This window comes from Symphalangus syndactylus, chromosome 7 (assembly GCF_028878055.3).
Source record: "Symphalangus syndactylus isolate Jambi chromosome 7, NHGRI_mSymSyn1-v2.1_pri, whole genome shotgun sequence".
Taxonomy (NCBI): Eukaryota; Metazoa; Chordata; class Mammalia; order Primates; family Hylobatidae; genus Symphalangus; species Symphalangus syndactylus.
The window spans coordinates 26550233-26576724 of NC_072429.2; the positions used below are offsets into that span (position 1 = coordinate 26550233).

Sequence of the window (26492 nt, forward strand, 5' to 3'; positions counted from 1 at the left end):
AAGCCAAGACCCAGTAAGAAGCACTCTGCCTTCTTCTTTCACCTCTCACACTGTAAACAAATGTGTTTTTAGTGGACTTAGTGCCACATTTTTCATATTTTTGTGCTTTTTGTTGGTGATTTGGGTGTCAACAAGTCTCCAAGAATAGAGCTGAAGTGCTGTCTAGAGCTCCCAAGGTCAAGAAGGCTGTGATGTGCCTTGTAGAAAAAAGCCTCTATTAGAGAAGCTGTGTTCAGGCAGAAGTTATAATGCTGTTGGCCGTGAGTTCAATATTAATGAATTAATGTATTAAACAAATACACAACACAAAGTTATAGGCTGATCAGTTGATGAAATGTTGTGATCAGAGGCTTGCAGGAACCTAACCTTGTACCTTCCCCTAGGAGCAGTGGTTCATTATTCACTAATTGAGTGTTCACAATGGCTTTATAGAGCATAACTGACATGAATAACAAGAATTGACCAGATATATTTACACAGCTGGGTTACTGCTAAAGGTGCTTTCTTCATAGTATGTTAGGGAACCTCTTTTTCCATCAGTGCTTGTGGATTTACTTCACTCTTTTTATTGACTGCAAAGTCCTTTGTTTTATAAACACTGTCATTTATGTAATGATTTCTCTATTTTTGGACATTTAGGTTGCCATCTGTTTTTTTCACTGCTGTATACAATATGACAGTGACTAGCTTTTTCCCTGTATCTTTGCAAACTTACATGAGTCTGACTGTAAGATAAATTCCCAGAGGTGGAATTGTTTTGGTCAACAGGTAGGTGCACGGAAGATTTTGATAAGTGGTGCCGAATTGCCTTACGGAAGTTTTAACTGAACCAACAGCTGATGAGATCTGTTTTTCCCTGAATTTGAACTTCATTCGTGGGAGCCTTTGGAACTGTTAGCATTGGTGGTATAGTGGTGAGCACAGCTGCCTTCCAGAAAAACATTTATTTGACTTATTCTCTACCTAAACAATAAACTATAAAAGAACAAACAGTGTCTCTTCTCCATCCTGGCCCCTCACCCGTGTCCACTTCAGCTTCTCTTCGGTGCTCCCAGCCACGAGAGCCTTTGCCCTGCATTTCTGCCTTTCCCTATCCAGGAAGCACAGACAAGGAATCCTTTCCAGACCGATTGCTTTTAGTGCCTGTTAAGCCTCATGTCTTAGGGCAGATACCACTAAAAGCTATTGCCTGCCAGGTACCTGCAGTGGGGCTTCAGGAGATTCTAGGAGAGGCCTGTCTTCCTCCCAGTAAAACAGCATCACTCCCCCTGCATCCTCCATCCCCCACTCACCCCTGGTTTGATTACTTGGCAACTGTTGCTTCTGAAAAGCAGCTTCTTTGACAACAAGGCAGGGGGCGGGATGGGGTCTCCCCGTTGGAGATTTCAGAAACTTGAAAGCAGTCTTAATCCTTTCTGGTGGACAAGGATGAATGAACATGCTGCTTCCTAGCGTCATCACATCAGCTCTCCCCAAAGCTGGGAAGGCTTGAGATGCCTCCAAGGCTCTAATTGTAGGCAGCAACTGCAAATGGGGCAATATTTCCAGGTGGTCTTTTTCAGGGGTGTATTTCTGACAAAACATGAGATTTATTGATAGAATTAAACCTAAATCTGCAAGGAAACGTGGCAGCGCCCTTGCAGGAGATAATTTAATAGCTCCCTACATCTTATGCAAGAGTGGTCAGGAGGAAACTCCATTTCCTCCCTGCCGTGGAGAGCATTTGAAATGCTTGAGCCTTTCAGTGTTTGAACATTTCAGGAATCAGAACAGGTCTTAAACATTTGACGTGTGCAATTAAAGTGACTATTGCTTATCTTTCCTCCAAAACACTGCCATGACATCAATGGTGCTTCTCTAATCAGTGCCGTTTGGGTGGTGGCCACGCGTCACGGGGCAACTGGAAAAGGTGGTCTCTCACATTAGTGAGAGCCATGCTAAGCAAATCTGGGCACGGGGCTTGAATGTCACAGCACAGTGAGCGGAGGACATGGTGATTTTCCATTTTCTGTTCCATCTCTGCAGACTGGCAGGCTTAGAGCTGTTTCAGGGGAGGGATTTTGTGTAAACTGCCTGTCAGACAGCTAGCTGGGCCGGAAACTCTTAAATTGCCTTAGCAAGTTTAACACCCAGACCTGTTTATCCAGGGCCTAACTTTCTGGGCTCTGCATGGCTTTTTTTATTTTAATTTTATTTTTGTTTTCCGGGAGTGGGGGTTGTATTTCAAGGTGCATGAATTAATTGAACATGCGGTGTTCAGGAGCCCCTGATCACAGCAGCCCACCCCTCACCACCCAGGCACTTACCTATCAGTATTGTCGGTTGTGATAGCTAGCACTGGCAGGGCAGCTTTGGTTGGTTTTGAAATCCGTTTCAGACTCAAAGGAGATATGTCGGCCTGTTCTATCCCTTGGTGCTAAGATTAGAGATTATTTTTATGTGTGGAGCATTTGCCTGGATTTTTGAGATCATCTTCAAGGAGTGTGTGTTGCCTCCCTCCACCTCCTAAATCTTAATTTTAATTACAAGCATTGTGGTGTCTAGACAGGAAAAGTCTCTCTTTGTCACCAACGTAGTGAGGTTTCTGGGACTTTTCTAGGAAAGTCTGATGCCTCCCGACTTGTAGGTACTTGTAAAACAGGCTCATGCTGAGATATTCTTGGACTGGAGCAGACCTACGTTCTGGAACGTTCTCTGGCAGTTATTCTGCTAGCTCTGGCTTCTAGATTCCCAGCAGCAGGGTCTTGCCTTCTGAGGAGTTTAAAGTGTTTTTTATCAGCAGGAGAGTAATATTTGTTCCTGTAGAAAACCAGAAAATGGGAAAAAATAAAAATAACAAAATAAAAATCACTTGTAATCTCACTACATTTCTCTTTTCTATAATCGGAACCTGGGGTGGAGGGTAAATCCTAGCCTCCGTGGTGATGGGATAGTTCATGTTTATTGAGTGTTTATTTTAATTTATCTTTTTGAGGCAGGATCTTACTCTGTCACTCAGGCTGGAGTACAGTAGCATGATCACGGCTCCCTGCACCTCAACCTCCCAGTACCTGGGACCACAGGCGCATCCACACCACCAGGCCCTGCTAATTTTTTTTTTTTTTTTTTTTTTTTTGAGACACCGTTTCACTCTGTCACCCAGGCTGGAATGCAGTGGCGCAATCTCGGCTCACCGCAACCTCCGCCTCCCAGGTTCAAACGATTCTCTTGCCGCAGCCTCCTGAGTAGCTGAGATTACAGGCGCCCACCACCTCACCCAGCTAATTTTTGTATTTTTAGTAGAGACAGCGTTTCACCATATTGGTCGGGCTGGTCTTGAACTCCTGTCCTCAAGTGATCTGCCAGCCCCGGCCTCCCAAAGTGCTAGGATTACAGGCGTGAGCCACTGCGCCCAGACTTTTTTTTTTTTGGTAGAGACAAGGTTTTGCCATGTTGCTCAGGCTGGTCTCTAACTTGTGTGCTCAAGCGGTCCACCAGCCTCGGCCTCCCAAAGTGCTGGGATTACAGGCATGAGTCACTGTGCCCAGCCTGTATGTCACACAGTGTTCTGAATTTTTTACACAGATTTACTAATGTAATCCTCAAAACAATTCTATAAGGTAGTCTGTAGTTGTATTTTCCCCAAGTATCAGAGGAAGAATCTGAGGCACCGTAAGTTGGGACACTTCCCTAAAAGCATACAGCTAGGATGTGGCTAGTAATGGGGACCAAGGTTGTCACCTTGGGGTTGACTCAGTGGCTCTCAGCCACTGTACAACTATGGCCCTAGTTGTACAGCCAGACCACGTCCTTCCTTGGCTGTGCCAGGAAGACTCAGGTCAGAACACGGAGAGATTGCTGGGAAACTCCTGGGCACACTTCCTTCTGAGCCAGCAGAGCAGCATTTGTGCTGACCCCGATGAAAACATCAGCCCTCAGGACCAGCTCTTGTATCTGGAAGCATCTCCCCTCTGAACCTCAAGGGCGGTGCCCAAGATGGCCTCTCCTTTTCCTTCTCCCTGTTCCCCGCACGGGTCAGAACAAAGGATCAGGGTCCCCAGTGCCCACACATTCAGCGCAGCAGCCCCATCAGACCTGGGCCAGAAGCAGCCCCTGGTGAGTTAGGAGTGAGCTTTCTTTAAAGCAGTGACACCGAAACCTTGTTTCGTGACAGTAGATAACTCCTATCCTCCATACGAGGACAGAAGCACTTGTGGGACGCCAGCCCCAGATGCCAGCTATTCGGGTGACAAATGGCCCCCACCCCGCAGGCCCTGCTTTCAGTCAGTGACACTTATTTGGGTCACGTGTAAAGGGGAGCACAAAGGAACCAGGGATTGCCTGAGGCCGCAGTGTGATGTCATCACAGCAGTTTCTCTTTCCTGACACAGGGAAGTCCTCCCAGCAAGAAGGGAAGCCCGTGGGTGACCCAGCTGGCCGAATGCCACCTCTGACCTAGAAGGCATTTTCACAATTTCCTCCTAAAGAAAACAACCACCCACAACCTCACCTCTGGTCTCTGTCTTTAAAATTGGGCTCAGGAATTGATTCAGCCTGTCAGAAATGGGCTTGCTTTCATTCTTTCATCCATCCATCCTTCCATCCATTCATTGATTATTTATCAAGACCTACTCTGTGCCAGAGACTGGAGATGCAGCCCTGCTCTTGAGAGAGGAAGGAGAAGAGAGAGCTTTTTCTTTATTTCCTGAGGGAAAAAGGAAGCTGAGCCAGGCAGGGTACCCAGATCCACCTTCACGCCAGGTCTACCCAGCGGCTTTTGGAAGCCCAGGAATGGCTGGTGTTGGAGGCCTGTTTCTCCGGGATATTTCCTAACTACAGGATCAGAAATGGGCCAGAGATCTTGCATGCAGCTACAGCAGGTCCTTAAGAGGACTTAAGGGGAGGCTACCTGGCTTTCAACCCCTGTGGTCCTCTCAGCTTTCTCCCTTCCTTGAGCACCACTGAAGCACCCTCTTATAGATGAAGGGTTTTCTTGCTTTGTGCCTGGCTTTCTCTCTCCCCCACACCAAATCTCATCCAGAAACCAAACCACCGTCATTGTAGCTGTGACTGTCATTACAGGGCTGGGTCTGAATTGAGCACAGGTTTACAAAGAGCACTGTGCTAAGCACACTAAGCCATCATGTCACCCTCACCACAATTCTATCTACTTGTCTTCTTCCCATTTCACAGATGAGGAAACACAGGTCCAAGAAGTTGTGACTTACCCCAGACCACACGGCTAGTAAGTGGCTGCCACTCCGTAGAATCCAGGACAGTCATCATCAGAGTGTGTGCACTGCCCGCTGTGCTGCCTTACACAGTAAAAACAGCCTGCCAGAGCATGGCACCCTCAGAGTAGTTTCACACCCTCTCCATCAATTGCTCAAAATCTGTCCCCCTGGTTCCTCGGAAAGACACTTGTCTGCTGGGCGTATGAGCAGTGCCTTTTTTTGCAAAGAGTAGGAAGCACCTTTCTTGCCTTCAATAACTGCAAGAAGTCAAAGAGAGTTTTTGTTTTTTAAGAAAAAGTCAGGCTGGGGAGCACCTTTAGTACAAAAAGTTTCCTGTTAGAGAGCCACTCCTTTGACTTAAATGCTATCATTGGAAGAAAAAACTAAGTCCTGTTGATCATATAGCTCTTCAGTGGAAAGGCTCTAGAATTAAATTGCTAAGTAGCATAAGCAAAGGAGAGATTGAAGTCAAGAGAATTTGTGGAAGGGCCAAGCATGGTGGTGCATGTCTGTAATCCCAGCAGTTTGGGAAGCCAAAGCAGGAAGATCACTTGAGCCCAGAAGTTCAAGACCAGCCTAGGCAACACAGTGAGACACTATCTCTTCCACAAGTACACAATTTTTGAAAAATTTTTAAAAATTAAGAATATTTGTGGAGAACAGGGTGGTTAGATGGGGTGAAGCTGAAACTAGCCTGACACATCCGTAGGGTTCCTCCACCCAGATAGATACACTCATTATGGAGCTTATAGGATTGCAGGGGGCCTTGTGACTGTATATAAGGTTTCTTGCTTATGAAGTAAAAAGCTCAGGACTTTGGAATAATTTATTCATTCATTTTTTAAAATACACAAAAGTTATTTGTTATTAATTTTATGCTAGAAGCTGTGCTAGGTGAACAGGATCTGTGGTGTTCTACAAGACAGATTTGTTCCCTACCCTCATGGAGCAGACAGACAGACTTTTAAATGCTGCTTTGTCCCTTACCAGCTGGGAGATCAGGGTAACTCAACCTTTCTGAGCTTTTGTTTCCATGTGGGAAACACCCCCAACCTCCCAGGGTTGTTGCCAGAATCAGCTGAGAGCATCTGTTAAGGGCACAGCAAGCACAGTTCACAGATCCCCTAGCCCACCCAACCCTGCAGTAAATAGATGTGTGGTCCAGGGTCTGCCAGCACATTTGATGCCTGCTGTGCGTTGGGCCTTGGGATGCAGCAGAGAACCAAATGCCAAACGAAGCTCCCCGCCCTCCCAGAGCTCACATCCTGGTGTGTGGATTCTCTGCCTCTTGCTACCCAACTGGGTTACCTGGGAAAAGTCTCACCCTGGGGGAGGGGGACATCTGGGAAAGGCCTTGGATGCAACACTCACTCCCCTTTCTTCCTCCCTGACTGTGAGCCTTGAAATTACCAGCAGGAGGTCGGAGTTCAAGGTCACAGTCCTGGGGAAAGGAAGCTCTAAGGACTCCAGTCCACTCCATGCATTCCAGCACAGCGTGGACTGTGGAGTCGGGTAAGGGTAGGGGAGCCTTTTATTGGGCCTTTTTCAGCCCCTTTTTCAGAACCTGTAAGAAAATATTTCTAGCTAACAGGACTTGAGAAGATCCTGGGTCTGGAGTGCAAAGAATACCATGTTCAGTAAATAATACAGCAGCTGCTACCATTTATAGAGCACCTCCCACATGCCCATCCTGTTACCTGGGACGCTCCTTGCGCCCTCCCTACTGCCCTATGAGGTGTGGGTTTCCAGGTGGTTGCCCAAGATCACACAAATGATACCAGGAGTGGGGATGGGAAACTGGCACTTGAGCCCCTGCCCTGCCCCTGCTCCAGGACATTCCTGCCTGTTTCTGGTGGGGACCTCCCCCAGAATCCTGGCTGTCCCTGGTCACACCGACTCCAAGGCCATAAATAAAGCTGGTAGAAGTTCTGCCTTTTCTGGGGCTACTTTTCTCCACTCCAGGAAGGAAGAATCTGAGGGAAAAAAGCATTAGCATCAGAAAGATCTCTGTTGAGCCTGGCCCTGCCTGGGCTTCCACCCCTGGGACGCTGGCCTCCCTTGCCAGCAAAGGCTGCAAAGCTGGGAAAAGCCCTTTCAGCCAGAGCTTTCTCTTTCCTCTTCTGTCCCTGCCACCTGACTGCATAGCACTCCCCACGTGCACCTGGGAAGATAGATGTCAGGCCCCACCTGGGAAAAAGGCAAGGCCTGGGCACCACTGGGTGGTTCTTGACCCCTCTGACCCGTCAGCCCCATCTTTCCTTTATCATCAGCACCTGCAGGGTAGGCTGGCTGCTGCTGGAGGGGCATGGGATAGCTATGGGGTCTCAACTTCTGATAACAGTCTGGTTCTCATTCTCAGATAAAATGAGGAAGAGACTTTTTAATAGGAGAGTGGCCATTCTTGTGGAAGAGTAGCTTTGCCTGTTTTTAAAGGCATTGCATTTCTTTTTTCCACCCACCTGGAGACGGAGTCTCGCTCTGTCGCCCAGGCTAGAGTGCAGTGGCGCGATCTTGGCTCAAGGCAACCTCCGCCTCTGGGGTTCAAGCAATTCTGCCTCAGCCTCCTGAGTAGCTGGGATTATCGGCATGCACCACACCCAGCTGATTTTTGTATTTTAGTAAAGACGGGGTTTCACCATGTTGGCCAGGCTGGGGCACTGCATTTCCTTTTTTTTTTTTTTTTTTTTTTGAGACGGAGTCCCAGTCTGTTGCCGAGGCTGAAGTGCAGTGGCGCGGTCTTGGCTCACTGCAACCTTCGCCGCCCAGGTTCAAGCGATTCTGCCTTAGCCTCCTGAGTAGCTGGGACTACAGGCGCACACTACCACACCTGGGTAATTTTTAAATTTTTTTTGGTAGAGACGGGGTTTCACTATATTGGACAGGCTGGTCTTGAACTTCTGACCTCACGATCTGCCCACTTTGGCCTCCCAAAGTGCTGGGATTACAGGCATGAGCCACCACACCTGGCCGGCATTGCATTTCTTTAGGGAAGAAAAGTAGCCAGCTGTGGCTTTAAAACCTGTTTCTGTTTAGCCAGGAAGCTTTGGCCTCATCTCTGAGCCTGGTTTAAGCACCTGAATAGGCAGCAGGTAGCCCTGAATGGGTCTGTCAGTAGGCATCTTCCCACGCTTGAAGGACTTTTGGGGGGATTCGTGGGGGCACAGTGCAGAACACAGTCTGTCTAGTTGTGGGTGGGCCGCACTCGAACCTGGGCAACAGGAATGAGGCAATGCTGAATTTGTACAGAACCTTGTTCTGTGCTGGTTACCTTTTTGTTTTAAGTTTTTGGGTTTTTTTTAAGGCAGTGTAAATGTTGATGACTGTTGGCACTGGGTAATAACATTCAAGGGAGTTCATTATAATAACATTTCTCTTTCTCTTTTTGTATATTTAAACTTTTCTAAAGTAAAATGACTTTTAAGCAATTAAAAATACTGCTCCTCTTGGCACTAATTCAGAAAAGTCAGGAATCCTATTTGGTCTGCTTTGAGGCTTGATTGCCAGGACAGTAGGTAGAAGATAAGCCAGTCTTCAGAGTGGTCACCTTCATAGAGAAAGAAAGTAGAATGTGGTTGCCAAGGGCTTGGGAGAGGGGGGACTTAGGAATTATTGTTTAATGGGGACAGAGTTTCAGCAAGATGAAAAGAGTTCTGGAGAGGGATGGTGGTGATGGCTGCCCGTCATTGTGAGTGTCCATATAATGTCACTGAACTGTACAGTGAAAAATGGTAAACTTTATATTATGTGTTGTCATAAGTTTTTTTCTAATTAAAAAAAATAAATAAATAAAAACGGCCAGTCTGTAAGCTGGATCCACAGCATCTTGCCACCACGGCCTCATCTGTGGTTAAGCATGTAGGCCACATGGATGGATGCATGGTCATCCTCACCTGCCACGAATTGCCCAGGAGCTCTGTGTGCCAGCCTCAGGAAGAGGTGTTAGGAATCAGCCAGCCAGGTGCAGAAAGGAGGGCACATAAGAGGCATCACTTACAGGCACCACCATCACCACCAACACTAAGGGTACACGTGTGTCTGCCTGGCCTCTGAGAGCCAGAGAAGTGCTTCACTAGGTTTAGAATGCTTTTTAATCTTATAAGTATGTTGATAGTGACTAGACACAGTGGTTAATGCCTGTAATCCCAACACTTTGGGAGGCCGGGGCGGGCAGATCACTTGAGCCCAGGAGTTCGACCAGCCTGGGCTCTACTAAAATTACAAAAATTAGCCAGGCGTGGTGGCGTGTGCCTATATACCTAGGTACTCAGGAGGCTGAGGTGGGAGGGTCACCTGAGCCCAGGAAGTTGAAGATACGGTGAGCCAAGGTTGAGCTACTTGCACTCCAGCTTGTGCGACAGGAGTGAGACCCTATCTCAAAAAAAAAAAAAAAAAAAGGTTGATAGGGCTCCTGCTGTTCCAATTTAGGACAATGTGAACATCAAAAAAGAAAAATGTAGATGGAATGATATGATTTTTAAAACTTCCTTTTCAACCCCCAGCATAATAATTTATTCAGAAAAGGATCATCCGTGGATGCAAAGCCACTGAGCTAAAGGTTGTTGAGAAAAAGGATATTCACAAAGTGTCCCCTCCCAGTTACTTATTAATTTTCCAGGGAAGCTGGTACCTTGAACTGGAGCAGTCTCGTGTCACCACCTTAATCAAGTGATCTAACATAGGCCAGGACAAAGTGACATTGCCTAGGACTCCTGCTATGGTCCAGTGGGTGAGAAGGACAGAACAGCCTCTGTCATTTTCTTGCCTGTACTGTTTGTCCTGCATCTAATTGTGAGGAAACAATCAGACAGATCCAGAATGCGGAGCATTTTACAAGACAACTGGCCTAGATTCTGCCAGAGTCAGTGTCATGAAAAACAAACGAAACAAGGGGACTTCAGCGATAATAGACTCCGTATGTGAACCTAGTTTGGATTCTGGATCCAAAAACACAAAACAAAGGTTATAAAAGGCCTTTTTAGGACCCCTGGAGAAAGTCAGATGTGGACTGAATATTAGAAAATGTGATTGCATTAATGTTCATGTCTTAGAAATGCTAATAGCATTACGATTTGTAGGAAAATGACCTCAGGAACGGATGCTGAAGTGTTCGGGGTGGCATGTCATGTCTGCAACTTGACTAGAAATGGTCTAACAAAACCAGTATTTACAGACAGACTACACCTAGACAGAGCACACATGGATCAGGGTCAGCAAGGGCAGAATCTGGTGAAGGGTCCTATGTGTTCATTGTTCTCTTTCATCTTTTCTCTGATTTAAAAATTTTCGAAATCAAAAAGTACATCAAAGGAGTCAGAGAATCCGTGGCTATTGTCTGGCTTGGAAAGACTCAGAATTCTGTTCCCCGCCTCTCCCAGGAGACTCGCCTGAAGTCTTCTAGGCATCTGTTGCCTGTGCAGTTTGTCGATAAGGAGGAAGCAGCTGAGTAACGGTGCTTGGTGGTAGCAGCGCTGGGGACAAGGGGCCAGCCCCACTCACAGTCCCGGGAGGAGGGGAGGAAATGTCTGCCAGGCACGTGCAGCATCAGGAAACTCATAAAATCTTTCCTGGCTGCTTTAACTGCTGGCCAGGCCAAGCCCAGGTTAACTCTGAAGTCTGCTTCTGGGTGTAGAAGCTGAGTTCTCCCATCAGCTTTTTCTCTGAGCCTCTGAGGATTGTAAAGAACCTACCTAGAAGGTTCCTGCCAGGAGCCAGTGCGTGACCAGCTCGAAGCACAGCCCATTCTGTGTGCTGGGGGCTTGAGAAGCACTTTCCATTCTGCAGCACCATTTTATCTTCACATAGGACATGGTCCTACATCATGAGCAAATAAACAGCCTGTGGAGTTTAGTGCTCGTAGGTCCAGGGCAAACTCCTGAGGATTCAGACCCAGCTCTGCCTGGCTGTGGACTGCCGTGTGCATTCCCAGGAAGCAGAGGGAGCAGGTGAAATCAGATTCCGCAGTAATCCCTGGTGCCTTCCATTGGAGGATAATCCTCTTGGGCCTGGTAGCAGAGCTCTGAAAGGTTTGAAAAGCGAGGAGGGGAGGAGGAAACTAATCTGATTGAGCACATCTGCCAGTTTTAAGAGATTGCTGGCTGCCAGCAGTGCTGTGCAAGGGTCTTAATGCCACCCCAGTACAGTGCACCTTCACCTCACCACCTCCTGCTCTGGGGAGGGAAAGAGAGCTCGTTTCTACTGAGTGCATGCAACCAAGGCTGGCTCCGCACAAGATTCAGGGGAGCCAGGGCAACTTTGGAAAAAATAAATAAATAAAATTCTTCCTTTTAAAAACTGCACAAAGAATGCATGATCATTGGAGAAAAAACTGGGGAATACAAGATCATCAGAGAAAAATTCAAATGGCCTAAAATACCTGTTTCCTGAGAGGACTATTCATTCATTTAACAAATATTTATTGGGTACCTACTATGTACCAGGCATGTGCTGGGAACTGGCGGCACAGCAGCGAATGGGTCGGACTGAGTTCCTATTCTTACGAGGCTTAGAGTCAGATGCCAGCCATTAATATTAATACTTGATGTTAAGCAAGTAATCTGAGTGTAGAAAGTCCCTTTCATATCTGGAGGTCTCTAAACTGAGCTCTGGGGGACACAGATAAGGGGGGTGAGGGGAAGAGCATTCCCAGCCCGGGGAGAGGTCAGAGTCCCATGTGGCTGGATCCTGTGCTTGAAGAGGGAGTGTTGGGGGGAGTCGGGGGGCGCTGCCGAAGCCAACAGATCCAGTCGGCCAGAGTCTCAACCCTGGGACTTCCAGCCATGCAGGAGGCTCTTTCTCTTTGGGAAGCTTTGACCTTGTGTTGGCCTGCCTGAGTTGCTCTTGTGTGCAAGACAAGAAACTGTGTACTTCGGACACAGCACCGTTGCAGGCTGAGCGACTGGGCTCCGGAAAGGGATGGAATGTGTGCTTGCTGTAAACTGCATGGTGCGGGGCTGGTAGTGCCTCTGCCCTTCACTGTCTTGTGCATTTCCACTCACTAGACTCCTCTGCATCAAAGACCAGAGCTTTGTGTCAGGTCATCGTTACCCACCGAGTGGGCTGCTGCAAGGCTTGCCAAGAAGGGAGCGACCCTGGCCTGCTGAGACATGGTTGATTCATTCTGCAGTGACGTCTTTTGAGCCGTCCTCAGGAATGTGTTGTATCTACTGTGGAGCAGCCTGTGGTGGTTACTTCCTTATCTCCCCTAAGCAGCATGAGAGATGGGAACTGGGTCAGAGGCACTTGCAGCTGGGAGAAGGTGCGTGCATGTGTTGTTTGCCCTTCCCTTCGTGAGCACTGATGTGTGCTTTGAGGTCAGCTGGGCCACCCCACTGCCTCTTTTGGCATTTACTTAGTGGCAGCTCCACACCCCATGAGGCTGGCCTTGGGGTCACGGGTGAACAGACCGAGGCCAGGCCCTTGAAGGCCTCACCACCTGATGTGGGAGTCGTACAATACAGGGGGCTGGTGTGGAGGGTGACTTCTGAGAGGCAGGGACTCGAGGTGAAGGACATGTCAGGGTTGGCTGAGTGAGGAGGGGATGGGCAAGGGTGCTCCAGGCCCAGGGGGATGTGTCAATGAAGGCTTATAGGCAAGAACTGCCAAGGACGGGGTCCACGGCCACCTGTGGGGTGGCTTCCCCAGAGTGAGGAACATTGAGGCTGGAGAGGCCCACAGTCTGCAGAGCCTCACACAGTGGAAGCTGTCATGCCCCCCACCAGCCCCTGACTCTTGACTCTCAGGGCACAAGGACCCCCCATTGTCCCCTGGGAGCATCCACAACTGATGACTGCGGGGGTTGCTATGTAAACGCCTCTGCTCTTTAATCCGCGGGTGGGATAACCTGAGGCCTGTCTTAGGCTGTTTCTCAGAATTCCTCAGTAGGATTAAGCTCGGGTTGTCCACAGTGGTGACTCGCTTGTGTCCTTTTGGGCTTTCTTCCCTTTCCTGTTCTCTTCCCCCACCTACTGATCTTTCCTGGGCTTACCTTCCAAGACCTGGAAACCAGAGGGAACCCAAACTAAGACCCCGTTTACACAGTTTGAACTCAATAGCAAGGATAGCGGGAAGCCATTCAAGAGCTTTTCTATACATGGAGGGACAGGGCCAGGTTTGCGCGGCCACGCTGACTCTAGCCGGGAGGTTGGATTGGTTAGGGCCAGATGGAGAGTAGGGAGGGCACCTTATTCCCCAGGCCCTGGCTGTTGCTGCTGACCGCTCTTGCCTGCTTTCTGTGTTCCAGAGGCTGGTCTGAGCATTTGGTGTGCATTTTCCCATTGACTCTAACAAAAGCCTCATGAAGTATAGGTTCCATCTTACAGATGAGGAAACTGAGTCACAGAGAGGTTGAGACACCTAGCCATGATCCCCCAGTGGGAAGTGATGGCTTGTCGATTCAAGCCTAGGTTTGACAGATCTGGAATGTGTGCTCTTATTCCTTCGCAGTCTGGCCTGTCTGCTTTCTGTTTTCTTTGCCAGCACTATCCAGGCACTGTAAGGTGGGCCATTAGCTTCCTGGGTCCAGGTAAATGTCTTCCAGTAACCCCTGCTTCCCCCGCTCCCCCACAGGTAAGTTCGAGGATCGGGAAGACCACGTCCCCAAGTTGGAGCAAATAAACAGCACGAGGATCCTGAGCAGCCAGAACTTCACCCTCACCAAGAAGGAGCTGCTGAGCACAGAGCTGCTGCTCCTGGAGGCCTTCAGCTGGAACCTCTGCCTGCCCACGCCTGCCCACTTCCTGGACTACTACCTCTTGGCCTCCATCAGCCAGAAGGACCACCACTGCCACACCTGGCCCACCACCTGCCCCCGCAAGACCAAAGAGTGCCTCAAGGAGTATGCCCATTACTTCCTAGAGGTCACCCTGCAAGGTGACAGCTGGGACCCGATGGCAGGACCTCCCACCCCTTCCCCACCACCCAGGGGTCGGGGTCAGGCGGCCCTCAAAGGCATGTCCATCCAGATCAGGCCTTCTCACTGGGGCCTGTACACCCAGATCACTCTTACTTTGCAGGCAATAAGCAAAGAAAGGGCAAGGATTCTCCCAGTATGTTACCAGTAACATGTAAAAGAGAAATAGCAACTTATATACAGGCAGCCGGAAACCTAGAAACTTACAGATCAACTGGTAATTTTTCTTACAGTAACCTGAAACATTGCAAATGAATTAAATAGCACAGATTTGCAGATCGGTTATTCTCAAATAGCTGCCATCATACAGATAGTATGGGGAGAGGGAATTACGTTTACATCTGTTTTAGCAATAAAAGTTACCCTGTTACTTGAAACTTACTTGAAACTCACTCTTCCCAGTGTTTTAAAATCTAGATGTTAACTGGGTCAAAAATACTGCTGATACGGGCAGGCGCCGTAGCTCACGCCTGTAATGGGAGGCCGAGGTGGGCAGATCACGAGGTCAGGAGATCGAGACCATCCTGGCCAACATGGAGAAACACTGTCTCTACTAAAGTACAAAAAATTAACTGGGTGTGGTGGTGCATGCCTGTAGTCCCAGCGATTTGGGAGGCTGAGGCAGGGGAATTGCTTGAACTCAGGTGGTGGAGATTGCAGTGAGCAGAGATTGCACCACTGCACTCCAGCCTGGCGACAGAGCGAGACTCTGTCTTTTCTTTTGTTTTTTACAATAGATATTTATTTAAAGTAAAACATCTGCAGACCAATAATTCTTAAGATTTTTTTTCAAGTTTAACCATTTTCATAACAGCTGCATCCACAGACTTCAACTACATGATTACCTCTTTGCCCATTCTTCTCTTTCTTTTCTTTCCCGAATAACCTCTTTCAGATACAGTTCAAGGTAGAAATTTTCCTCTTCATATTTGGTCCTCTGCTCTTTAGGCAAGATCTGATGCTTCATGGACAGGTCCAGTGCCCTCTTCATGTGAAACATCATGTCATTATAAAGGTTCTGAGGAAGGCTGCTTACGGCTTCTTTTACATCTTCATTCTCATATATTGTATCATCTCTCATTATCCCCAGTTTATTGAATCCTGCGGCTTTGTAATACCATTTTCGAATACCATGCAGCCACTTGCCTGATGCTGCAACAGCCTTCTTTCCAGCCATTTTGACCAGCGAGACTCCGTCTTAAAAAAAAAAAAAAAAATACTGCTGATACAACCATCCCATAACCTACTACAAACTAAAATGGGCATGAGTATCCAGATCAATGATTGGACTGGGCGCGGTGGCTTATGCCTATAATTCCAACACTTTGGGAGGCTGAGGTGGGCAGATCACCTGAGGTCAGGAGTTCAAGACCAGCCTGGCCAACATAGTGAAACCCCATCTCTACTAAAATACAAAGATTAGCCAGGTGTGGTGGCAGGCGCCTATAGTCTCAGCTACTTGGGAGGCTGAGGCAGGAGAATCGCTTGAACCCGGGAGGCGGAGATTGCAGTGAGCCGAGATCGTGCCATTGAACTCCAGCTTGGGCAACAAGAACAAGACTCCATCTAAAAGAAAAAAAAAAACCAGTGATTGTGATCCCAAACATTAACTGAGCATTTACTGCATGCCAAGTGTCTTGCTTCAGTGCTTTGCATGCATTATCTCATTTGAACCTCACAGCAACCCCACACCAAAATCACCTCGATTAATCATATTTTACAAAAGAGGAAACTGATGCTGTAACTTACCCAAGGTTACGCTTATATTTTTTTTTCCTTTTTGTGGAGAACAGGGTCTCGCTACATTGCCCAGGCAGATCTCGAACTCCTGGGCTCAAGCTGTCGTCCCGCCTCTACCTCCCTGAGAGCTGGGATTACAGACGTGAGCCACTGCACCCAGCTGTAACTTACCCAAGGTTATTGCTAGGATTTGATTTGATTTGATTTGATTTGATTTGATTTGATTTGATTTTTTTATTTTTTGAAATGGAGTCTTGCTCTGTCTCCCAGGCTGGAGTGCAGTGGCACGATCTTGGCTCACTGCAGGCTCCGCCTCCCAGGTTCAAGCGATTCTCCTGCCTCAGCCTCCCGAGTAGCTGGGATTACAGGTGCCTGCCAGCACACCTGGCTAATTTTTTGTATTTTTAGTAGAGTCGAGGTTTCACTATGTTAGCCAGGATGGTCTCGATCTCCTGACCTCGTGATCTACCCCTCTCGGCCTCCCAAAGTGCTGGGATTACAGGCGTGAACCACTGCGCCCGGCTGATTTTTAAAATTTTTTTAGAGGTGGGGTCTCGCCATGTTGCTCAGGCTCGTCTCAAACTCCTGGGATTACAGGTGAGAGCTACCGTGCCCTGCTCATTGCTAGGATTTGAACCTGGGAAGTCTGACTGAATGATTGTTTCTATCACCCTATTACCACCCTGACTGATACTTTATTTTTTAAATTTGTTGTTGTTGTTGTTGTTTAGCTGCCCTATGAACTGATCTTTAAAAGGCAAAAGTGGAAGTAATTGAAAATCATGAAAAAAAAATTTTTTTTTTGAGATTGAGTCTCGCCCTGTTGCCCAGGCTGGAGTGTGATGGCTCAATCTCAGCTCACAGCAACCTCTGCCTCCTGGGTTCAAGCGATTCTCCTGCCTCAGCCTCCGAAGTAGATGGGATTACAGGTGCCTGCCACCATGCCTGGCTAATTTTTTGTATCTTTAGTAGAGATGGGGTTTCACCATGTTGGCCGTGGTCTTGAACTCCTGACCTTGTGATCCACCTGCCTTGGCCTCCCAAAGTGCTGGGATTACAGATGTGAGCCACTGTGCCCAGCAAAAATCATGAACAATTTAAGACAACATAGTAATAAACTGAAAATCCAGTGGCATTCAGGAAAACTGCAGAAATTTCTGCTGTTTGCCTTTGTACATATTTCGTACCAGCTTTGCCTTGTGGCCACATATCTTAGTTGGACATTAAGATTCCTCAGTCAACATAAGTGCCAATTTTAGTTACAAATATCAAAGTCTTACAACCATTCATTCAGTAGATTTTCACTGAGTGCCTACTATGGGCCAGGCATTGTTACAATTAATAAGTAGCTTTTAGTCATACCCCAAAATGGAAGCCTTTGAAATAGTGTGTCATTCTCTTATAATAACCAAAGAAAGGACAAATGTTTTGCAGTTCTGTTTGTAGAACATCAGCAAGCTCCTTGCTGCTCCCTGGAAGCCGTGGACAGTATTTTGAAAACACTATTCTAGGCTGCTGTCAGAAATCTCAGACTGGTCTGAGTGTGGTGGCTCACACCTGTAATCCCAGCACTTTGGGAGGCTGAGGCAGGAGGATTGCTTGAGCTCAGGAGTTCGATACAAGCCTGAACTATGTGCTGAAACCCCATCTCTCAAAAACATACAAATATTAGCCAGATGTGTTTGTGCACGCCTGTAGTCCCAGCTACTCAAGAGGCTGAGGTAGTAGGATCTCTTGGGCCCGGGAAGTTGAGGCTGCAGTGATCTCGCCACTGCACTCCAGCCTGGGCAACAGAGCGAGACCCTGTCTCAACAAAAAAGAAATCCCGGACCAAGAGCCAAGGTTAAGATTCAAAAATGGAACTTCACAGTTTCTAATTTTCCATCCTATTTGTAGGGCATCGATGAAAAGCCTTGAAAACGATTCATTTGTCCATCCATTCTCAGGGTGGGCCTGGGATTCCAAGGGGAGGATTTGGATGCTGACTCCCTCTGTGGCTTTCTTTCAGATCACGTGTTCTACAAATTCCAGCCTTCTGTGGTCGCTGCAGCCTGTGTTGGGGCCTCCAGGATTTGCCTGCAGCTTTCTCCCTACTGGACCAGAGACCTGCAGAGGATCTCAAGCTATTCCCTGGAACACCTCAGCACGTGTATTGAAATCCTCCTGGTGTAAGTTTCTCCCCTGAATCCTGTGTTTCTGAAATAGTGAGGTTCCTCTTGCCTTGAGGCCTGCCTCAGGCCACTGGCAGTTTCCTGAGTCTGGAGCTTGTGGTGGTTCTTCCAGCTACAGGGTCTCAGGGAAAGTGGGTCATGGTGACTCCTGGTAGAAGTGGAGTTTGGAGAACCAGTTCTTCCTGTTTTGGATAGCTTGGGGTTTGCTTTTTATTTTATTTTTTCATTTTTTATTTTTTTTGAGACAGAGTCTCGCTCTTGTCGCCCAGGCTGGAGTGCAATGGCACGATCTCGGCTCACTGTAACCTCCACCTCCCGGGTTCAAGTGATTCTCCTGCCTCAGCCTCCTGAGTAGCTGGGATTACAGGCACGTGCCACCACGCTCGGCTAATTTTTGTATTTTTAGTAGAAAGGGGGTTTCACTATGTTGGTCAGACTGGTCTCGAACTCCTGGCCTCATGATCCACCCACCTGGGCCTCCCAAAGTGCTGGGATTACAGGTGTGAGCCACCGCTCCCGGCCAGGTTTACATCTTTAAAGTCAGGCAGCAAGGGAGAAGAGGGCTGTTTGCACCTTTAAATGTCTAGGCTATTTGATCTAAGTCCCAGTGTAATCTTACAGATAATCACATTGAAGGACTTCCATTATAAGCTACTTTTCTCAGACATGGTCACAAAGCTGACCTCTTAGCCAGGTAAGCTCCGAGTGACTTCCCCTAAGCGCCACAGCCTCTGCAAGGGTCCCTGGGAATCTTGGGGAGGAAATGTTCAATGTGTCAGAGAAGATACTTAAAGGCATCATGGGCCCAACACCCTGAAACTGACACTGGAGGTAAACGTGCCCCATAGTTACTGCAGGGAGCAAGGCAGACAGGACAGAGCCATTCCCGGTAGGCACACACTGTCCAGTTCCCCTTCCACCTGCCAGGCACCGCGTATCCTGGGCACTGGCCTGACTGACTGGTGGGCCGTGTGGGCAAAGCTTTAGACCACTGAAGAGCCTTAGACCGCTGAAGAGAGCCCTCCCCAATGTGGGAAGCTTTGCTGGCAGCTGTCTTTATCTCATTCCTCTGAAAAGTCAGTCCTACTCCGTAGGCCTTGTTTTAAAATTTGTGTTTTTGAGAAGGTCCCCAAAGCCTGGTCTGAGTGTCGGTGCATGCCTTACATAAGCCTCTAATTGTTTTGTTTTCCCAAAAAGCTATATGGGAAGCTTTTTTTGAGATGGCAAAAAATCTCTGTTCCAGCCCTGTTTTCAGATGAAAAATCCTAGGCTCCAGGGGTCAATTTGGTTGGTATCAGCTAGCTAAGGAGTGACCCCGCTGGGGACAGAGCTGGCCCAGAATTGCCTGGAAAGCAGAGATTGGAACACTCCAGTGCCAGGGGCAGGGAATGCACTGGTGAGCACAAGCAGACGCCATCCTCCTGGCAGCCAGGTAACTGGAAGTTACCCTCTGGAGCAAGTTACTCTCTGGGATATTGACTGTGGAGATAGGGCAGCGTGGGGCTGTGGGGACAGCCAGCCTAGTCTGGAGGGGCCAGAAGAAGTTTTCTGTAGGAAGCAGATCCAAGCTGAGAACCAAGGCCTGAATCTAGTTGGTGAACAGCTGGAGCAGTGCCACACACGGTGAGCACAGCCAGATAAGGCCCGGTGGACACAGGGCACACGCATCTCTTCCAGTCCCACTTAGCAAGGCAGGTAGAGACACACACAGGCATCTGGTGGCTTTTAGCCTCCAGTTCTCACCCAGGTCTTCTCGTTTCAGAGTGTATGACAACTTCCTCAAGGATGCCGTAGCCGTCAAGAGCCAGGCCTTGGCAATGGTGCCCGGCACACCCCCCACCCCCACCCAAGTGCTGTTCCAGCCACCAGCCTACCCCGCCCTCGGCCAGCCAGTGACCACCCTGGCACAGTTCCAGACCCCCGTGCAGGACCTATGCTTGGCCTATCGGGACTCCTTGCAGGCCCACCGTTCAGGGAGCCTGCTCTCGGGAAGCACAGGCTCATCCCTCCACACCCCGTACCCCCCGCTGCAGCCCCTGGATATGTGTCCTCTGCCCGTCCCCGCGTCTCTTAGCATGCAGATGGCCATTGCAGCTGAGCCCAGGCACTGCCTCGCCACCGCCTATGGAAGCAGCTACTTCAGTGGGAGCCACGTGTTCCCCACCGGCTGCTTTGACAGATAGGCCATCTCCAGACCTCATGAGGAAGCCTTGGAGATCTGGGCAGGGGAAGAGGACACTGAAGAGGAGAGCTCAGCCAAGTGAGGCAGCAGGAGGCCATCCCTGAAGAGCCTTGGAACGTGGAGGGTCTGTGCTCCTTTTAAATAAAACTGACCCAGAGCAAAACATTCAATAACATACCTCACCCGAGAGCATTCCTCTGAGAAACGTCTGCCACTTGTGGCTAGGGTACAAAAGGATGGCTTGGTGGCCATCCCCCCACACAGGGGCCCAGTGAATCGAGAAAGACTTGGTAAGAGGCCAGGAGAGTGGGAACTGGACACAGACCACTGATCTCAAGCATGTCCAGTTTTTAGCATTAAAGACTTCTCTATTCTTTGCTGATGGCAGCTACACCACTGAAAAAGGAGGGGCAGCCTGGCGTGTTCTCAGGACCCCTGGAGGATCCCGTATTGGGTGCTTTTCTTTCCCTGGCTCCGTGCAGAGGGGCCTGAGTTGGTGTGTATGCCTGAGCGTTTGCCTTGCGAGGCACAGTGGGTGGCTGTCTTGCCTTTGTTTTCAAACCTAAAACCCTTTTCAGCCTTTTAGATATGTCATGTGCTGCTGCTTCCCGAAGATGTCTTGTTTACACACTGTATCAGGGATTTGGTGATACTTGAAAATTCCTTTGGAGAAAAAAACAAACTTAATTGCCACACTGCCTGTCCCACATGAGGGCTGTTAAGTTGGAACCCAAGCTTGAACCCAACTTGTGATGGACCCGCAGGTAACCACAGAGCTTCCTTTTTGAAAGCATATGGTTAGAGAGAACCACTTTCCCAGCTCTCGGTTCCAGAAGATTCCACGTCTTAGAGGCTGTGTTCACCACTAGAACTTTAATAACTACCCAGGGAGGGAGAAGCTCGTTGAAAGGAAGACAAAGATTTAAACAATTCCCACCTCTCTCCACCACATACTTACAGTGCATGAGTTTAACCCAGTCTCGGCTTTGAGTGTGGCTGATAGTGAAGGATAGCAATGTGGAAAATTTGCTTAGTCCCACCTGGATTTGGGGAGTGGGATGTACATGGGCATTTGATACCAGCATTGATAGGCAAGCGGCTGGTTGGATCAAAAGCCAGTATTTAGGGATCTGCAGCGAGAGGGCTCTCAGGAAGACTCTTGTAACCATGTGCAATATGTTTTCATTCTGACTCACGGCTTGTGCTCAGCATGTTCTTTGGTTTAGTTTGGGGTTGGGGGACACATCGTTCACCCATCAGAACTGGGAGGTGCAAAGGACCGTGGAAGCAATTTTTGTTTTGCTTGAGGAATACCTGTCTTGGTTTCCTTAGCCCCTTGCCAGTCCTGGAGACTGTGGCAGGGGCCGCCAGGAAGGCAGCTGTGTGCTGCTGAGTCAGATCCGAAGGTGGTGAATCTTTCCAGAGCAGCTGAAAATCTCAGCGTGGAGACAGTAAGAAAAGAGACGGAGTGTGGATAAGACTCTGCCACCATGTCACACTAGCATAGGAGGCTGCACGTTCGTTTGTTGTTTTTCTTTTTTTCCTTTGCCAACCTCTGTTCTATTTATGTGCAAGCAGTTTGGATTCAAGTTCTTGTATCTGTCTGTTCTGGGACCTGGGGATTGTGAGGGTTCCCTCACAGCCAGCACGGCCCCCAGAAGGAGGCATCCCACAATAAACACATCACCTGCTCTTGGTCTCTTGCCTCTTTTCCTAGGCGTCCCCTCTTGGGCCAGCCCCTCCTTCCCTCTCTCAAATCAGCGCTGGTGGGCATCTCCCCATGATAGAGGGTGGAATATTGGGGGCAGCAGCAAGACCTTGGGAGCTGAGTCCTGCCCTCTGAGTGGGAGTTGGACCCTGCCCTCTGAGTGGGAGCTGGGCCTTATGGGCACATAGAGGCCAGCAGAGGGGTGTGTAAGGCTTGACACCCCAGCTCCATCACCATCTCAGGGTTTTTCCAAAGAAACCAGTAGGATATATATGGAGAGAGATGTATTTTAAGGAATTGGCTCACGTGATTGCAGAGGCTGTGGTCTAAAATTTGTGGGGCATGTCAGCAGGCTGGAAATTCAGGTAAGAGTTGATGTTGGAATAGAGTTCAAAATCTGTAGGGCAGGCCCACAGCCTGGAAACTCAGGCATGATTTCTGTGTGTTACGGTCTTGAGGCAAAATTTATTCTCCAGGAAACCTCAATCTTTGCTCTTATGACCTTTTACCAATTGGATGAGGTCCACCCACATTATGGAGGCTTTTCTTAAAGTCAACTGATTGTAAATGTTAATCACATCTAAAAATACCTTTACAGCAACATCTAGACTCGTACCTGGCCAGACAACAGGCACCATAGCCTAGCCAAGCTGCCACATAAACTTAACTATCACACCACTTACCCGCTGTTGACCCAACCTCTCTCTCAGCCTCCGTCTTCTCACCTGTTAAAATGGGAGTGATAACAGACCTTGCCTCATAGGGTTCTCAAGAGGATTAAATAACGTAATGTACATCAAGGCCAGTACCTCCAAAAAAGGAGATAATTATTATATTTCTTCAAGCATAAGATCAGCTTTTTGTAAGATGCACTATTATTTTATGCACTAATAAGACTTTTTAGAAAACTAAATCATGAGGCAGTTTTTAAGATACCATTGATTATATGTTGCATTCTCATTTCAGAAGCGTTAAATGTCAAAATATGTATATGTAGAATTGATGAGATATAGCATCAGCTATTATGAAAAATGTCAGATTCGTACTCCTCCTTGAAGGGAGTCTCACTCAAGACTTCTCTCTTGCCCTCTACCTACCCAGCTTCCAGCAGGAGAACCACCCCAGAGAGCCGATGTCACTGTGGGGCTGAGACGTTTGCTAAGTGCAGATGCCTTCGATTAGACAATTAGGGGAGGAATGGGAAGATGAGCTCAGGGCCCGAGGCTGCAGCCCAAACCCAGGAGTGTGTTTGACACCGCCAAAGGCGGGGCTGAGGGCAGTGCTCACCACCCGCTGTGTGCAAGGCCAGACAAGGCAGGAAGCTCTAAGTTTTGGGGATTCAGAGACAAGGCAAGTCTTGGGTTTACCAAAAGCACCCACCTTACTTTGGACAAATCCCTCCCTCTTTGGGCTTCCATTTCTCCATCTGTTACTATGGAGATGGTCAAGTTGGTGGATGGTTCTAAGCTCTTGGGGTGGGGGGAGACTGTGCCACAAAGGCTGTGACCTCTGTGGCCATTAGCCAGAGGGATCCACTTGTATTTCTTCCACCCTTTGGCACTCCATGTAAGATTGTGTTAGTTCCCATGCTGGAGGACAGCTATGAAAGCTTTAGAAAGCACAAAGCCTTAAAGTTCCTCCCAGGGCTGGCATCGGGTTAAATTCAGAGGTTTTCAAGCCTGAGCAAGCTGCAGAATGACCTGGAGCCTTGTCTAGGAGGGGTGGGGACCTGGAATCTGCACTTTAGCCAGCTTCTTGATCATTCAGGCATATGATTTCTTTGTTTTTTATATCTCAGTTGTATTTTTATAACTCCCCAGTTTATTATTTTGATTTTTAAAATTTTTAATTTTTTTTTTTTTTTTTTTTTGAGACAGGGTCTCAGTCTGTGGCCCAGGCTAGAGTGCAGTGGCACAGTCACGGCTCACTGCAGCTTCAACCTTCTGGGCTCAAGTGATCTCCCACCTCAGCCTCCTGAGTAGCTGGGACTACAGGCACCTGTCACCATACCCAGCTAATTTTGATATTTTTTGTAGAGATGAGGTTTCACCATGTTGTCCAGGCTGGTCTCAGACTCCTGAGCTCAAGCAATCTGACTGCCTCAGCCTCCCAAAGTGCTGAGATTACAGTATAAGCCACTACGCCTGGTCCAGTTTGTTTTGAAAATTACTTTCTGACATCTATATGAATTTAACAGAATTGCCTCAAAGTACACAGAAATTACCTGTATTTGCCAGTAAATATGAAATGCTGATGAAAGAATACTTAATATACCAATATTTAAGCATGTCAACATAATAGAACTTTTTCCACCTTTTTAAATTATTTTTCCCACCTAACCCAATTTATATTTGACATTTGCGTTACATGTGCATATAGAAACAGACCTATTCCACAACTGACCATAGTTAAACTAGCATACAAGTGTCCTTTCTGGATGTAATTAAGTTTCAGAGACAGCATGGTTCAAATGGGAGCAAATGAGCTGACCTCCTCATGAAATACACCAGGCAAAAAAATCAAGAAGTATTAAAGTTGCTAAAGACTGATTCCAAATCTTTTGTTTCCTCCTTTTTTTTTTTTTTTTTATTTTGAGACAGGGTCTTACTCTGTCGCCCAGGCTGGAGTACAGTGGTCCGATCTCGGCTCACTGCAACCCCTGCTTCCCAGGTTCAAGCAATTCTCCTGCCTCAACTTCTCGGGTAGTTAGGAGTACTGGTGCGCGCCACCATGCCCAGCTAATTTTTGTATTTTTAGCAGAGACAGGGTTTCACCATGTTGGCTAGGCTGGTCTCGAACTCCTGGCCTCAAGTGATCCATCCACCTCGGCTTCCCAAAGTGCTGGGATTACAGGCATGAGCCACCTGCCCAGCCTCTTCCCTATCTTAAATATACAAGTGTGCACCGTGGGTGTGTGTGAATTAAAATGATTCTAGACTGTGAGCTCCTATGGGAAGGGCTATTGTCACTCTATAAAAAGCCCTAGGGCAAAAAGATGGAGGTAGTGCAAGGAGCAGAGGGCACCTGTCCTCCATCCAGCCATCATCAAACCCACTGAAGAGGCAGACCCGATTAAGTCTTAGTGGGCTTAGGTGCTGACCTGGGCCTTCAAGGGAAGTTTTCCTCCACTGTGTTTTATTTTGTTGTTTTATGTTGTTTGTTCCACTATTTTTCTAATTGATGCAAATTGAGAGGCTCAACTAATCTAAGAACACTTAATATACCCCAGAAACTGTCTGAGTCAATGATTTTTATTCTTCTGCCAAACACAACTGATTTCCATCTGCGATTACTTTTTAAGGTAAGAAACAGTAAGTCAGTGAAGAAAGAGCTGGGACCTTGGGCTGTGGAACACTATTATACTTTAGCTTGCCCACAGAGATGCAGAGCCAAAGGCTGGGGTCTAGTCAGGTTGGCCGCAGCAGGGTACAGACCAGCCTCGGTGGGCTTCCTCCAAAAACGTTCTGCAGCACCTGACACACTGCTGGCACACCGTCTCAAAAGGCAGCCATTTCCATAATAGGGATCTGCATTAACAAGTTGGTTTTGTGATCACAGCTCCCAAGTAGTTCAATTTTAGCTTTGCAGTTTTTAGCTTGATTGCTTTTTCTATTCCTATCTCTGCTGGGCAACGTGGCTCATGGGAGTATCGTGCCTCTTCATGCAGCTGTGCCCTCGGTAGTCAGGGGATTCCCTATCTCATACCCAGACATCACCACACTGTCTACCCTCCAATTCTCTGAAATGTTTTTTGTTTGTTTGTTTGTTTGTTTGTTTGAGCCAGAGTCTCGCTCTGTCGCCCAGGCTGGAGTGCAGTGGCGCAATCTTGACTCAGTGCAACCTCCGCCTCCCGGGTTCAACCGATTCTCCTGCCTCAACCTCCGGCTTAGCTGGATTACAGGTATATGCCACCATGCCCAGCAAATTTTTGTATTTTTAGTAGAGACGAGGTTTCATCATGTTAGTCAGGCTGGTCTCAAACTCCTAACCTCAAGTGATCTGCCCATCTTGGCCTCCCAAGTACTGGGATTACAGGCATGAGCCACCGTGCCCGGGCCTTTGAAATGCTTTAATCTGAAAACTGCTTCTGCAATGGGTGACCAACAGATGTTACCCAGACACACAAACAACACTGACTTAGGCACCTGCTCTCCCATCTTTATGTGCACAAAGGCACCGAGAGACTGCCCGTGTGATTGAAGAAACATTGAAGGATTAACTGTGCAGGAACTAGTTCCCAAACTCAAATGAGAGTAAAGAAGTAGCATCCCTGTCTGAATGTCTGGACCATTTGAGTCCTAGACCTCGACTTTGTTCTGTACTTAGTATTTCTTTGTTCTGTGCAGCATTTCTTTGACTTGGCTGTGTGAAGGGCTAGGACACCCAGACTTCTTTTCCAAGAAGAATCTGCTTCTTTCCAAACTAACACTGCAGACTAAATGCCTGGATTAGGGTTAGGGTCAGGGTTCCAGTTCCTTCTGCCCTCCGAGTTCAAAGCCCATCTGTCTAAAGCTATTTCTGCTCTTCCCCTTAGTCCTTGTGGAACTGGCTCCTCACGCTTATAATTATT

At 48.0% G+C, this 26492-nt stretch overlaps 2 protein-coding genes and 1 pseudogene across 16 annotated transcripts in view; 1 reads left to right on the forward strand and 2 right to left on the reverse strand.

Annotated features, from left to right (window-relative positions):
* Positions 1–21906, forward strand: part of CCNJL (cyclin J like) — a 60923-nt gene extending 39017 nt beyond the window's left edge. For 11 of the 15 annotated variants that reach the window (XM_063643139.1, XM_055285398.2, XM_055285394.2 and 8 more), the window contains exons 3-6: positions 12212–12468; positions 13779–14081; positions 17870–18029; positions 19795–21906. In XM_063643139.1, coding sequence (XP_063499209.1) covers positions 12363–12468; positions 13779–14081; positions 17870–18029; positions 19795–20215 — 990 coding nt within the window. In that variant the 5' untranslated portion in view covers positions 12212–12362 and the 3' untranslated portion in view covers positions 20216–21906. The remainder of the gene's footprint in view (positions 1–12211; positions 12469–13778; positions 14082–17869; positions 18030–19794) is intronic. The other 4 variants (XM_055285392.2, XM_055285391.2, XM_055285390.2 and 1 more) reach the window with 1 other exon arrangement.
* LOC129486074 (cytochrome b-c1 complex subunit 7-like) lies at positions 14509–15460 on the reverse strand. The gene has a single exon (XM_055285406.2). It carries the CDS (start codon positions 15296–15298, stop codon positions 14963–14965), a length of 336 nt encoding a protein of 111 aa, XP_055141381.1. The 5' UTR covers positions 15299–15460; the 3' UTR covers positions 14509–14962.
* An 81-nt stretch (positions 21907–21987) lies between the features above and the next one.
* Positions 21988–26148, reverse strand: LOC129485713 (low molecular weight phosphotyrosine protein phosphatase-like; annotated as a pseudogene).
* Between the last annotated feature and the right edge of the window lie 344 nt (positions 26149–26492).

What these genes read in the sequence shown, in the direction of transcription:
- LOC129486074 (XM_055285406.2), bottom strand. Translation starts at nt 15,298, where the DNA reads ATGGCTGGAAAGAAGGCTGTTGCAGCATCAGGCAAGTGGCTGCATGGT.